Consider the following 15,491-nt stretch of genomic DNA (forward strand, 5'->3'; position numbering starts at 1 on the left):
TCATCCTAAAGAATTTGAGGGAGAACAGCCATGATGATTGGCTTTCTAAAGGACCCTCTTCTCAGTGAATGATACTGCCATTCATCCCAATTAGAAACCCCAGAATCATTCTCAACTCCTATTTTCTATTAATAACTTTTTCTTAAAAATAAAGTTTCAGGCATTGGTCTAAATTCTTGTAAACTCCTCACAAATATGTCATTACATCTGTAAAACTCAAAGAAGTACTTATCTGTGGGGTACTACAATGCATACTCCATTTTTACAGAGGAGGAAGTGGGACAGAGAGTTGAGTAACGTTATCACGGTCACAGAAGGAGCGTTTCAGCTGCATTCAAATCTGATCAGCACCAGCATGAATGAAACAGTCACTGCCATGTTGAGAATTGGTCACTCTTTGGCAGTCGTTGTATTAGTATTTTACATGCATTATCTCAGGTAGTTGTCATAATAATTTCTCTGAAAGAAGCACTAACAAACGAGGGCAGTGCTTATTTGTAAATGAGCTTCCCTAAATCTAATTGATGGCCAAATTATATGGATTGTTTTTTTCTTTGAAGTTCTCTCTTCCCAGTGTGACTGCTTTGATTCACTGTGGACATATTTGACTTGGACTATTTAAATAGTCCCCTAGTTTTTCTTCTAGCTCTAACTACTTTCCCAGCCATCTATCATTTCTTTCTCCTCCTTTTGTTCTGTGTCCCCTAGAATAATTTTCCTAAAAGCAAATCTTGTCATTTAACTTTATTCTTCTCCCCTTTTCAGGGATTCCTCATGGCTCACAGGATACAGTTTCCCCTAGTCTGCCATATTTATCCATCTGCCTCCTCTCCCACCCCTTGACCTAGTCCCCCTCATACCCGTTCTAGATTTATATCCCAGGGTGTTATCCCTGTCACCCCACGCTTCAGTCAGACCACCCTACTCGCTGTTTTCTGATCATGACATGCTCTTTTATACCTCTGACTTTGCTCATGGCTTTCTTTCTACTTGAAATCACTTTTCGCTGTTAGTGCTCTTGACTAGCTTCTAATCATCCATCAAGATACTGTTTAAACATCACGTGCTGAATGAAGCCTTTGTGACTACTTCCATTCCTTTCGGAGTTGATCTAATGACTCCTATGAATACCATTATCACAGCTTATCTTAAATCTTATTGCTTTACTTGCATCTCTGTGTTTCTGTGTGCCAGATTGTAGGCTCCTTTGTTTATTGGCTTATTCACCATACATTATATGAGTAATCGATTGTTTGCCAGATGATGCTTGGTAGCAAGGACACTAAGATACTAAAAATCTGGTCCCTGTCTTTAAAGAGTACCTAATCTCATTGAGGACCTGGACAATTGGTACAAAGTGATGGAGATGTACAGGAACCAACTCTGAGACAAATGGAGGATGGTTGAAAAGGTCTCTTGAAGGGTAGAAACATTTTATGTTTTGCTCAACACCATATATTCTGCACTTAGTTCAGTAAATTAAAAAGAAAAGAAAAGAAAAGAACGAATGAGTGAATGGAATGTATGGTTAGCCAGGCAACTGAAAATAAACACAATTGGAAAATAGTTTGAGTAACTTGTTTGGTAGCTATTCTTACTAAATAAAAGATGAAATATGGGTTTGTACAATTAATTCGTTTTTTTCCTCTGAAAATGAGATTGATTTTATAGAAATATTCTCTTGGAGTGAGATTATCTTTGGATGTTATAAACTAAAACTTTTTGTAGTTCCCAGGACAACCCCCCTTCTCCCCCCAAATGACCTAATATCAGAGAATGGTCTCTGGGTCCTGTTAGGTATGTTACTGTATATAAAGTATTACAAGTACATTGCAGAATGACTTTTTCCATCATCTTTTGGAGGAAAGATAATAAGGTAAAGGGATAATGTGAGTAAATTGTTCAGAAGTCTTTTTCTTTCTTGAATATATTACTTCTTTGCCTGAAAACTCCCTTTGATATCTTTAACATTGACAATTTAAAATACGTATTCAATTTGGGGGGCTTTTCTGCCATTTTCTCTTTGGTTCCCATTTACCTTATTTCCTGAACTACATTTACCTTACAACCTGGAGTGACAGAGACCACTTTGACAATTACAGCTGTCGTGGGGGGGAAGTAACAATATTGGATGTGAGACCTAATGTGTATAAGAAAATTAGTTCTCGTAAACGTAAGGCTTTCAAAACAAGAAAAACAGCTGTATTGAAATTTTTGTGACCCTTTAAGGATAATTAATCTTTTAAATAAAGCTTTCATTATTTTCCTGCAAGGATTTTCTCTTTTACGTTACATAAAAAATTCTGAAATTCTGTTTTATTTATTTATTGTCTATTTGTGTGATTTCTCTGGGAATAACAATATGCATCCTTAACTTATTTACCTTGAATAATATTATATCACTTTACATATAATTTAAGAATCTTACAACAGTAAATTATAATGTCTCTTCTCCTTTTTTGATATTATTGGCATTGTGCTTCACTTATACACCTGTTTTTCAACCCTAAAACATATTATTGTTTGTGCTTTGAACATTTAATAGTGTTTTAAAATTCAAGGAAAAATGTAGTTCTTTATATTTACCCAGATATTTGCCATTTTCAGGCCTTCTTGTTCTTTTCTGTCAATCTAAGTTACCCTTTGATATTACTTTCCTTCAGTGTGAAGAATTTCTCGTAGCATTTCTTTTAATGTATGAGTATATCTGCTTGTGTAAGATTTTCCTTAGCTTTTGTTTCTCTAAAAATATTTTTTCACCTTTGTTTTCAAAACTATATTTTTCAAGATGTAGAATTCTAGGTTGACAGTCTTCCCTTTCCCCATACTTTAAAGATGTCATTCCATTATCTGCTTCCATTGTTTCTGAAGAAAATAAGCCATCATTCTTATTGTTGTTTCTCTGAATGTATGGTCTTTTGTCTCTGGTTGCCTTTAAGATTTTCTCTTTATCTTTGCAATTTACAGTTTGACTGTGATGTTCCTATGTGTTGTTTTATTTGCATGAATTCTGCTTGGTGTGTGCTGAACTTATTTGATTTGTAGGCTGAAATCATGTATCAGGTTTGAAGATGATTTTGCTAGTATGTCTCCTTTCTCATTTTTCCTTCTTCTGTGACTTCTAGCTATTTGATAGATCATTCAGATTTCATCATTACTTGAATGAACTGAAGATGAGTCTCAGTTTTAATTAGTTTTAAATTACTTCTGATTTCAAATGCTACTGCAGAAGTCTTTTTGTTCGCAAGACCAACTCTGAAATTCCAAAACTTCTGACTAGGAGCTTATCTATGATTCTAACAAGATTTGAGCTGAGCTGGGTTTCAGCTTTAGTTAGTTTTTGTTCTTCTTCGGATTGAGTTTCAGTAGAGCCCTGGAACCTAAACCTCTTGCAAAATTTGCAAGATTTCTAGCACTGCCCCCACTATTTCTTATTGAACAGAAATTTTATAGGGGGGCATTGTTGGGTCACTATATTTATTTTTGTTTGTGAACTCTTCCAAGATCCAATTTGTAATATTAGCCCACACTGTTAAAGGTTTGGCTGATTTCTCCTCATCCCACTAAAGCCTCTCAGCCTATGATTCTTTCATTCTCTCATCCATGTGTACCCAGATCAGGCGGTTGGCCTCAGATATGAAAGTGCCTGGTACTCTTCGCTCACCTCTCAAGGGCTTGTTCCAGTGTGCAGTTTAGTTCAATTACACATTACACTACATTGATGTTTAAGGAAAATATAACTTTTAGCTTAGACCTAGCTTTCTTATTGTTATGAAGGTAATATTAGGTTGGTGCAAAAGTAATTGCGGTTTTTGCAATTGTTTTTAACCTTTTAAACCACAATTATTTTTGCATCAACCTAATAGCAGTCTTTTTTGATCTTTTGCATAGTATCTAAAAGTGGAACTTCTGCAGGTCTTCTTAAAGCATAATAGAGCTATGTAATAAGCACAGGATGCCATGACAGTGAATAACGTCAGGGTTACCAGATTATTTTGGACAGCTGTGCTAATCACTATTATAGCAACCTGTACTTATTCACAGCTCATATTATAACTGATACGATGTGATTATGAGTTTAATACATGGAGGCAGGAACCATGACTATTTTGTACAACATTGTGATCTCATTATTCTACTGACAAATATTTATGGAATGAAGTATTTCAATTCAATAATAATTTTGGAAAGGGTGACAGTGGGCCAGAAGATATCCATCAATTAAATATATCCTTATGTGGACCTTGTAAAAATATTTTTGTGTATTTTTTTCCTCCTAACTGATTGTGGCCTTACATTTTGTAGTCTTATTTATTTCTAATATTTTCTATTTTCCACAAAGCATGATAACGTAGCTTGCTTATATATTTAGGATTTTAAGATTTTTAATTGGATTGCACTAAGCCTCTGATTTTCTTCTGTAGAAAAAGAAGTCAGTGAGATAAAATTTGTGACCATTGTCCACAAGCAATAAATTATTGACAAAGAACTGCTCACACAATCTTTGTTTACAGTTTTTCTTGATGTGTATAAACAAGTATCATTACAATAGTAACCTTATAATTGAAGGAATGTTTGTCTCAAGAGGATATTTTTTACAGAAAGCCATCTTGGGTGATGTTTTCGGGTGCTCACGAAGTTCTCAAATTTAGTCTTTTGGTTGCAAGATTGTTTTCTTTTTAAAAACTTTGCATATAAAAATAGCTTTGGGATAAAAATAGCTTTGGAAAAATAGCTTTATGTTTAGTTTCCTTTGCTGAATAGAAAATGTCTTTATTGATCGCTTTTGGGGTAGTAAAAGTGGGATTGTAAAACATGCATTCAGAATTAAACTACTGGGCTTGAAACATTTATCTTGGAATTAGAGCTAAATAGCATTATATGAAAGATAATAATATAGGACCAGAGATACCCTTTTTTGGGGATTTTTATCAGCTAATTGTGTAGGAAGTCTACAGAGAGACCAGGTTGGAAAATTTTAAATATTAATCTATTAAGGAATGTGGAAGTATGGGAGAAGCAGGGGTTTTAATGAGGAATCATGCAGGGGAACTCTTTATTTACCATGAGAGACAGGACAACATAGTGTTTAAATACTGTGGGTTTTAGAGCTAGACTGCTTGTGTGAAAATCCTTTTTTTTTTGCTGTGTTCTACTCACTGTGTGACCTTGAGCAAGTTACTTAATCTCTCTGTGACTTCATTTCCTCATCTGTTGAGATAATAATAAAACTACCTCATATGGTTATTGTGAAGGTTTAATGAATTTTAATTCATTAAAGTACTTAGAATAATTTCTGGCAAGCAATAAATGTTATTTGCTGCTGCCGTTGTTGTTGTTGTTATTATTACTACTACTACTACTATTACTACCTTTTTTCCCCGAAAATAAGACCTAGCTGGACAATTGGCTCTAATGCGTCTTTTGGAGCAAAAATTAATATAAGACCCGGTCTTATATTATATTAGACATATATATATATATATAATCTAATATATATTATATTATAGTAACATAAGACTGGGTCTTACATTAATTTTTGCTCCAAAAGACGCACTAGAGCTGATTGTCCAGCCAGGTCTTATTTTCGGGGAAGCACGGTGCTACTACTACTACTATTTCCAGTACCACTGGCATCTTGTTTGTTGGCAAAATAATTCTGCTACCTGTTAAGACTGACTCTTGACACTTCTCTTTCAGCTCAACTGAAGTTGATGACATGATTCGTAAATCGACAAACTTGTTGCTAACCAGGACTCTGAGCAACTCTCTGCAGAATGTCATTAAAAGGAAGAACATTGGACTTACTGAGGTAAAGCTGCTCTCGATGGAGGCAGCCATGGCCATGTGTCACAGACGTCCAAGCTCTGGGGGTCGTTTGTGAATTAATTACAACTTCTGTATGGTTCATCATGTTCTTCCCTCATGTTCTTCCTAATGGTGAAAGTGAAAAATAAATGCCTTGTGATTTTCTTTGGCCACCTTGGAGAAATCCATTATTATTTTTTGAAAGTCACTTTTTTCCCACCTCTCCCATTGTTTTCACCAGCTTAACCGGTTTTCCTTTCTGAAGATATTGGGTTAAATTTGTATTATTTTCCATTGATTATATTTAAAAAAATTGTTGGTTGGAGAATGTATTCAACATCAGGTTCCTATCCAAATGAATGGCAGTTCAAATACAGCGTACAATATGAGATCATATTTTGCCGGCAAAAATCACTGATGCCACGGATATTGGCCCTCAGAGCCCTTGGTTAATGTTAGACTTAGATTTTTGTTTTTGAGATACCTCATGTGTAGGAATGGAAAATTACTCTTTATCAGCATGTCAGTCTGGGGATTTGGGATTGAGGAAACGTGAGAGAAAGGCAATTGTCACATTTCTGTGGCAGCTTATGCAGTCTCACAAAGGGAGGAGGGATATTGTACACATTAAGAACAGTATCTTGGCAAAATGAAGATTTTGAGAACAGTATCTTGGCAAAATGAAGATTTGGCTCATTGGCATGGAGTCCTAACATTTCAAAAGATGTGAAGTTTCCTTTCTCTTGGAACCCAGGATTTCATGGGAGCCCCAACCTGCCATTTTATGGAAATTATAGTGCCAAAAGTGAGAGCTTGGAGGAATTTTTTTTCACTGGAAAAGTGAAAGGCTGTTGGCCATCTGTTTTACCTGTGGAGGTAGAGTAGTTTGAAAGGCAGTTGCTCTAGGAAAAATTGACATTTTCAGATATACACTGTCAAGTGTTATAATGAAAGTCAGGAAATGGTTAATGATACTGACCCATAGATACAGACAGCTGGAGGCCAGGTGAACATTTACTTCTGATTTTGGAAAGATTGCTTTTTCCTCTGTGTTAATATTTAAAAATATTATAACGTGGACATTGGCAGTGACTGAATTCTACTTAAAACAATTTTTTTTGTTTTTTACAATTGAGTGTCACATTTGACATTATTTAGGACAGTTGCTTCATTTTGCAGATCTTTCTTTTTATTTTCATGTGTAGAAATATTAAGTGTTGCTTTTGTGTGTCTGAGAATAGGCTAACTTCATAATCAGGGAGGCTACAAAAAAGGAAAGTTGGAGTGAATATTAGGAAGTCTTGCTTTTATTAGATTGTACTGTTCTACTTTTCTGAATTGCAAGTAGGACAGGAAGTTTGTTATTTATTTTGTAAACTATCTCTACATTGTAACTCTTGATATAATTCTTCTATGCCATTGAATTTAGCAGTCAGTCTCTTAAAAAGCTATTTTAAACAAGTAGCATAGCAGGAACATGGTATGATAGAAAAACAGCTTTGGCCTCAGAAGACTCTTGAGTTTAGCTGTAGTTGTACCATTGATTTACTGTGACATCTTAAGAGAAAGGCCTGACTTCTTATTTCTTTGGTTGTTCCTGCTTCCACTGTCCTTTTCAAGGGCACTGTACAGATCAGGTAACGATGGGAAGGAGAAGTAGGAGCTTATCAAAGAAGTGTGTCACCATTCTTTGCAGTGTTTAAATGAGGGCTAAATGTTATTCCTTAGTCTCTGGATCTCTTTAGGCAAATATATTTGCATTATCAACATCTTTGCATATGAAATACAGCTAGAAAAATCATAGAAATGAGACCTAAGTCCGGGTTGTTTTTTTTCCCCAAACTTATTCACTTTCACTATATGTATTGCCTTCCATATTGATTTAATTATTTTACCACGACAACGATAGAGATTTTTTACAGGAGGTCCATAGTAGCATGGAAATTATTATTAGAGTTGGTTTTGTGACAGGCAACAGACATCCACTAAAACAATAGAAGTATTATAAGTACACAAAACTCAAGAATCCTATTTCAGGTTCTTAGACAATTCTTTTAAGACTTAAAAGTTCCAATAAGCTAATGTCTGTCTGTCTTTCCCTTTTTCAGGCTCTATGGTATCTCATCTCTCTATTTTCTGTCTACATATTCGATCCTTTTATCTTTTTCTGTCTGTACACACTGTATTTCTTGCTTTTCTCATGGCTTCTTTGCTTCCCCATGTTGAACCAACTCAACATTACTTTTCAGTTCTAGCACCTACTGTAACTTGAATGCCTTGCTCTCTCAGAGCAAGTGCGATTATCCCTCGTGCAATTAGCAGGCACAGCTGTTTTCCTAGGGTTGCTTCTTCCGGGTCTGTGGGAAGAAGGGCAGTTGAGCAGTGGTTAAGAGTATATGTTCTAAAACAGAGTGCCTGGTTTCCAGTTCTGGCTTTCCTCTTAACAAATGTGTTCTTGAGCAAATTACTTGGCTTAATGTATAAAATGTGGACAATAATCGCGTGTATTTCACAGAACTGTTGTTAGAATTAATATATAAAGTGCTTCAAACTGTGCCTGATATGTAGTAAATACTCAACGCATATTGCCTGTTGTTAAGAAAGAAATCTGGGCAAGTAATGATTGTCAGGTCTAGTACAGAGATGTAGTTTTTCAGTTAAGAGAAGTCAGCGATTGGAACAAGATACCCTGTCATGATAAACATTTATTCAGCACCTATTCTGTGACAGGCACTGATCTAATCCCTAAGGATAAATCAGTGGACAACAACAAAAGAGATCTTGCTTACATTCTAGTGGCAAAAAAACAGAAAATCGATCAATCAATCAATCATCTAGTATGAGAAAAGATGGTGAATACTATGGAGGAAGAGAGAGAACCTGATTTAAGGAAATCAGGAGTCTGTGGAGATTCAAGGTTGATCTTATTAAAAAGAGCAATATCTTGATGGTGAGTTGTCAGTGAACAGGAAAGATCATTCTTGGCAGAAGTTAGAACTAGAGCAAAGGTCTGAAGGTAGTTAGGTTATTGGCAAGTTCAGGGGATAAGGAAGGGTAGCTGGAGTGGGGTAAGCAAAGGGAAGGGACACAGAAGATTAGATCAGAGGTACCAGTGGTTCATGGTGGACCATTTTAGAGTGTTTGGCTTTTATTTTGAGTGAAATGGGGAGCCATGGCAGGATTTTGATTAATAACATGGTATGATGTATTTCAAAAGGATTGAATTGACTGTGGTATTGAGAATAAACTGTAGGGTGTAAACAGACCAGTTAGGAGGGCTATGACAATAATCCAGTGAGATTTGATGGAAGGTTTTGTTGTAGTCATGGAGATGAAGACGACTTACCAGAGTTGGAAAGTGGAGACAGTTTGCTTTCCTGATGACTGGTTGTAAAGGAAGTGAAAAGTGAGGAGTTGAAGATAACTCCGAATATTTTTTGATTTGAGCAACTAGAAGCCTGTATATACCATGAACTAGGGTGACAAAAGCTTCAGGTAGAGCTAAATTTGGGGTGGGGGAAGATTAGGAATTTGGTTTCGGGCATATAAAATTTGTAGTATTTATTAGACTACAGTTTGAGATATTGAGTAAACAGTTGTATATATGAGTTTGGAGTTTGAGAAGGAGGTTTGGACTGGAGATAAAAATTTGGGAGCATAAAAATAATATTTATAACCACATGACTGGATAATATTACTGAGGGAATTTATAAAGATGGAGAAGAGAAGAGGATGAAGGGCTGAACCTTTGGGCACTCCAATATTAAGAAGTCAGGAGAAGAGAGGAACCCGCAAAAGAGATTGGGAAGGAGGCACTAGGAAAGTAGGAAAAAAACCAAACTAAAACAAAACCAGAAACAGGAGAATATGGTGTCCTGGAAGCCAAGTGAAGAAAGTATAGCAAGAAGGAGGGAGGGGGTCAGCTAGGACAAATACTACTGATAGGTCAGGTAGGATGAAGATTAAGAATTACCATTGGACTGGGCAACTTGGAATAAGTAAACTTCGATAAAAGCATTTTTAATAGAATTATGGTAAGGAAACTGCGATGGAGTTTGTAAAAGAGAATGGGTCCTGTATAGAAAAATTTCAAATCATTTATGTAGATATTAGCCCCTCAAGGAGGTGGTGCTTAGCTTTCCACCCCTTATGTGTAGGCTGTGCCTAGTTACTTGCTTCCTAAAAGTAGAGTATGGAAGGAGGGGAACAGTTACTTTACAGTGAAAACACGTGACAAACACTACCTCAGCCAGGTGATCAAGGTTAACATTGTCAGTGATAAGTTGTGTTGATAGTGTGATAATATGATGTGATGAGAAGGCACTTCACCTCTGTGGTCTTCCTTCCAAACCCCATGACCTCATTCTAACCATGAGAAAAACTTGAAACCCTAAACTGAAGGACATTCTACAAAATACCTGACCAGTACTCAAGACTGTCAGGGTCATCAAAAACAGGAAAGTCTGAGAAACTGTTACAGACCAGAGGAGCTAAGGCGACATGACAACTACTTGTAATGTGGGATCTTAGATGGGATCCTGAAAAAGGTAAAGAGCATTAGGGAAAAATGAGTGAAGGCTGAATCAAGTGTGTTGTTCAGTGAATTGCAATGTACCAATGTTGGTTCCTTAGTTGTGGCAAATGTACCACAGTAATGCAAGATGTAACAACAGGGGGAACTGGGTGTGGAGTATTTGGGAACTCTCTGCAACTATTTTGTGAATATAAAACTATCCTAAAATGAAGTATTTATTTAAATTAAAAAAGTTAAAGAATGGAAGAGAGGAATTGGAGACAGCAAGTATAAGTTGTGGTAAAGAGGTAAGCAAGGAATGAGGTGGTAGCCAGTAAGGGAAGTGGGTTAAGCAAATGTTATGTTTTATTTTTTAATAGGAGAAGTAACAGAATGCTGTTTCTGATGAGAATGATGCAACAGAAAGCAAAAAGTTGACGATGTATGAGAATTGGGGAAGCCTCTAGAGTAATGTGCCTAAGTAGAATCTAATGCACAATTAAAAGGATTGGCTTTAGGTAGTGTGAAGGTCACCTCTGGTACCAGATGAAAATCAGTATGGGGATGCAGATGGTGGTGGTTGGTTAAATGTGTTGGTGGCAGGATCCAAATGCTTAGTTTTCCCAAGTGAAAGAAAGGTCTTCAGCTGGATGTAGAGATCAAGAGCAAATGTTGGAGTTGAAGGAGAGAGAAGGGACTTCTGGGTGCATGGAAAAGAGACTTGGTTTGTGCCTGATTTTGTGATGATTTTGCAGCATTGAGTGTCCACTTTGGCTAGTGGATGTGAATTAAAGTGAGACTGGCCAGCATAGTTGTATATTTTATTAAGCCATATTTAGTTGGAGCTATAATGACTAAGTCCATATCCATAATAGCTCTCAAGAATTTGGTATATATTATTCCTGATACTTTATTATTTATATTGCTATTTATATTTAATTATAATATATTTATTATTTCTTTGTATGACATTGATGTTATTATCTCAATTTTAAGGTGATGAAAGATAATGTCTTTGCCTAAGCCCGCACAACCAGTAAGTAGTTTGGAAATAAGATTTGAGATAAGTTTTGAAATACATTTTCTTTTAAAAATAAGATTTGAAATAAGTTTTAAAACACCGATATCACGGAGAGAAAGGAAATAAACTACTAGTTTATTAATCTCAGAGAATTAGTTAAGTTTGAAAGAAAGTTTTAAGATGAATCAAAGGGCACCCTACTTATTTGTGAAAAATGTATTGATAGAAAGGTTTAAGATATACATTAGATTAAAAGAACTTATTTATTACAAATGATAGACATATTATACCTTCACTTTATTTAAGTCACTATTCAAATGTCATTTCCTTAAGGAGGCGTTCCTTGACCGTCTCGAAATAGCTCATTCCCATGTCAGTCCTTACTCTCACTTCTCTTCCCAGTGTTTATTACCACCTGACATTATACTGTGTGTTTATATGTGCACGTGTTTACGTTAATGTTCATGAGGTTAGGGACTTTGTTTTATGTATAATTTTCATAGCCGTATCCCAAATCCTTGGCATGTAGGACTTCTTAATTGATGAAAGAGAGAAGAAAGAAAAAAAAAAAAAGAAAGTAGGTAAGTGGGTTCTTTAGGGTAAAGTTAGAGAAGTTCAGAGTTCCTATTAGTGACATCATATTGAATATTTATATTTTTATGATTAAGGTAGGTGTCCCTGGAGACCTGAATAAATCACCAATGCTTTGCATTTACCCTTTGTTTTTAATATATTAGATCGATCACCATAGGGTTGTATCCTGTGTTATTTGTCTCCCACATACCATTTGTGTCTATCAGCTGTTGTCGACAGCAATGATATTGCTAATACTATGTTAAAATGTTTTATACTGAAGTTTTGTCAAATACAAGCTCTGTACTAGACCTTTGAATTTGGAATCTGTAGTTCCAAGTATTTTAGGTATTGGCCTTGGAGATGGTATAAAATCAATAGTTGACGCACCTTTTTGTACCCTTGCTGGGGCGAAATGCAGATTAAAAATTCCTTGAAGTCCTAGGGATACCTTATTTTTTGTAAATAAGAGCCACTGCTGCTATTTAGTTCTTTATCTTCTTGCAAATCTAGCAGTTGAGAAGCACATTGGTGGTGTGGGGAGGAATGTGGCTTGTCGTTTACTGGCTTTGGGTTAGCTCTTTGGAGATTCAGTGTCTAAACTCTCTGCTTTGGGAAGCAAGATAATATCAATTCTAATGTAAGTAAATGTGTGTACCCCAGAATAGTGTATAGTTGGGAATGGAATCTTCTTCTTGGAATTTAGGGCTTAATTTTGAACTATTAAAGATGATCAAGACATATTTCTTTTCTGGAGTTTGTCAAGAATGTGAACATTTGTCTGTCATGGTTCAGGCTCCGCTGGGGTGTTTCAGCAGGTTAGAGGAGTGACTTCCGCAGTCTACTCTGACTTACTACTCATTAAATTCTCCGTGATACTAGGAGGGAGAGACAGAAGAATATTCTGCTTCTTCATGGTTTTTAACCTAAGTGACTTCTGTCATTTAGTTTTGAGAGTTGATTGTTTGCCTTATAGTAGTTTCTTTTGTTGGCCCAATTCTCAAAGAACTTTATATAAGACAACCAATATCTAATCTGTTGTTAGTGCCATGTTCTTGAAACAATGTTAAGGACAGTTTAGATTGCTGCAGTGATATATTTTTATAAGAGAGTGGGAAGTAGGGGTTAAAAATATCAAAGGAGCTCAAACTCTGATGGAAGTTGATATCTGAAATTGCTTAATTTCATCCTTACTTCAAAATTACCCCCAAAGCATCTGGCTTCACATTTGTAAATGCCCTTGTAAGGATGTTGGTTAGCTGTCATTCAGAAGTAGAAATCACTTAGACCTCATTAATAGACAATATTCCCTTTGAAAATGACATGGTATCTACTGTAATCCTAGAGTGTTTTAATAGTCTATTCTATGCTCAGCAATGAAACATTTCAAAAGTGACTGACAGCCAATTGATGTAATTCATGGTGATCTTTTGTGTTGACAGATCTTTAAAAAGTCATGGGAAATTACTACTGTACCCAGTGAAGCCGCCTCCTTTTTTTTTTTTTAACTGCCAATATCCTGCAAAACAGGACAATTTTCTCTTTGACTGCCACTGTTTTTTATTTCGATAGCATGACACGATTCCTCCTTATTATTAGGATTTCTTTTGATAGATAGAATGTGTTCCCTATAGGTAATGCTGGTTTTAAAAATAGAAATTCTTCAGTTCTCCAAATTAACTCTCTTACTTTTCTGACTTCCACATCAAGACAACCTTGCCAATAGCCACCATCCTGCTCAGGAAGAAGAGTAATTTAGCCAATTAAAAATTATTTTAATGATTTTATTCGTCCTCTGAGGGAGAAACATGTCAAAAGGAGGAGTGTGATGAGTTGCTTGTTTTCGGTGGGTGTTTTTTCCTCGAGCACTCTAAAGCTAAAAGGCTGATGTTTGGGGTAATTTTATAGGAGATGGTATCTGTGTCCAAAAGTCAAGGTCTCCAGATTCAAACTGAAGGTGGAAAGGGCCTAATGATGAATGTGAACTTGTCTGATGAGTTGTGGGGAATAATACAGAGATCTAGTCCCAATGTTGCCCCGACTTGTCATCTGTGTTGTTTGTCATCATGTTTCAAAATTAGCTGTTTTCCTCCGATGTTCTGACTGATCCTCAGGGGAGTAAAAGGTCTCTCTTCCTTTAGTCCTCTCTATTACTAAAGCACTGTCATTATGAATTGACATGTATCCTTGTATTTTGAGAAAGAATTGGGTGCTTTAGCCTTGTGCTTGGTGCTGTTGAGGAAGCAAGAATGAACTTTCTGATTGTAGTCCTATTAATATTTTTGTGTAATATTCCATAGTATAATACTTGACTTTTATTGAAGTATAATTCCAACTTTTAAGCATTGTTTTGAAATATTATTTGACTATAAAAATGTATAAAACCTCCCTTCATCTTTAGTTCCAATTTCCCCTTTGTGTCATCTATCCACTCTCCCCCGGCTCACTATCTCACTAGACTAAAAGAAGACCCTAAATCATCCATAGCCTTATACACCACCTGCCGCAGCCCTCCACCAGAACATATTCTCGTGAAAATGAAAAGTTAAAGATGTAGAGAAGAGAGACAAAAACAGGTTCCATTCCATGTTCTCTTTGTATTTCTTTTAGACTCTGGGGAATATGAATAGTTTTCATAGTTGAAATAAGTAGCAGGTACCACTTATTTTTTTATTTTGTTTTTCACATAGAGTAGAATCATAGCCTGGACGGGGTCTATTATATGGCAGACCCAGAATCTGTTTCAGGCTACTGTACTTAAACATGTAACACTCCAGGGCTGCCATCTTTTGCTATGATAAAAGACGCTGAGAGAAGTCATTTAACTGAATCCATAATTGACGGTAGATACCTGGATTTGAGTCCTAGTCCCATTTAGGTTATGTGATCTAGAGAAAATCATTTTATTTTTGTTTCTGTTATAGTAAAATGGAAGTAACAATTACTCCCACTTAATTTACTTCTCCAGGGTGCTGGGAAGACATTGTAAGAAAATGAATTGTGAAATGCTTTACAAACTTTAATTTGATACAGATAAGAATGGCTTATTATTCCTCATTCTCCCCTCAAAGTAATTTATAGATGACTTTTATCTTACCAGCACTATCTTCTTTAAGGATTTTTTCTGTAAGAAAAGAGAAATATTATTAACAAAAGAATATTTAATCCTCACAATAACTCTGTGAGGTAGACATTATTAACATTTTACAGATAAATAAACAGGCTTAGAGAAGTTAAGAAATGTTCTCAGGATCAATAATTTGTAAATAGTTAATCCGCTGGTTTCTCTGACTTCATTGCCCATATATTTTATTTCATAGACTAATGCAGTTTGTTAATAAACTGCAGTCTATTCCAACATCTCTCTGTTCATCATGCCTAGTTTTAAACTTCTTGCCATTTCAATTATTCTTATTCTTTTAGTGCCAGTTTATTTATTTAATTTATTTGGCAATGATTTAATGCCAGGCACTATGCTAAACACTAGCAGTGTTTGTTCTTAGTCTAGTCTTTTTTAAACAGAAAAAAACATGTTGAAAATAGGCTGATAAGAGCTCCTATAGTGGGGGAAATACA

The 15,491-nt window shown here is 35.7% G+C and overlaps 1 protein-coding gene across 3 annotated transcripts in view; it reads left to right on the forward strand.

Moving 5' to 3' along the window:
- The window catches only part of EXOC6B (exocyst complex component 6B), a 584,188-nt gene that overhangs the window by 304,522 nt on the left and 264,175 nt on the right, over positions 1 to 15,491 (forward strand). For all 3 annotated transcript variants that reach the window (XM_033124336.1, XM_033124337.1, XM_033124335.1), the window contains exon 16: positions 5,701 to 5,812. In XM_033124336.1, coding sequence (XP_032980227.1) covers positions 5,701 to 5,812 — 112 coding nt within the window. The remainder of the gene's footprint in view (positions 1 to 5,700; positions 5,813 to 15,491) is intronic.

This window comes from Rhinolophus ferrumequinum, chromosome 13 (assembly GCF_004115265.2).
Source record: "Rhinolophus ferrumequinum isolate MPI-CBG mRhiFer1 chromosome 13, mRhiFer1_v1.p, whole genome shotgun sequence".
NCBI lineage: Eukaryota > Metazoa > Chordata > Mammalia > Chiroptera > Rhinolophidae > Rhinolophus > Rhinolophus ferrumequinum.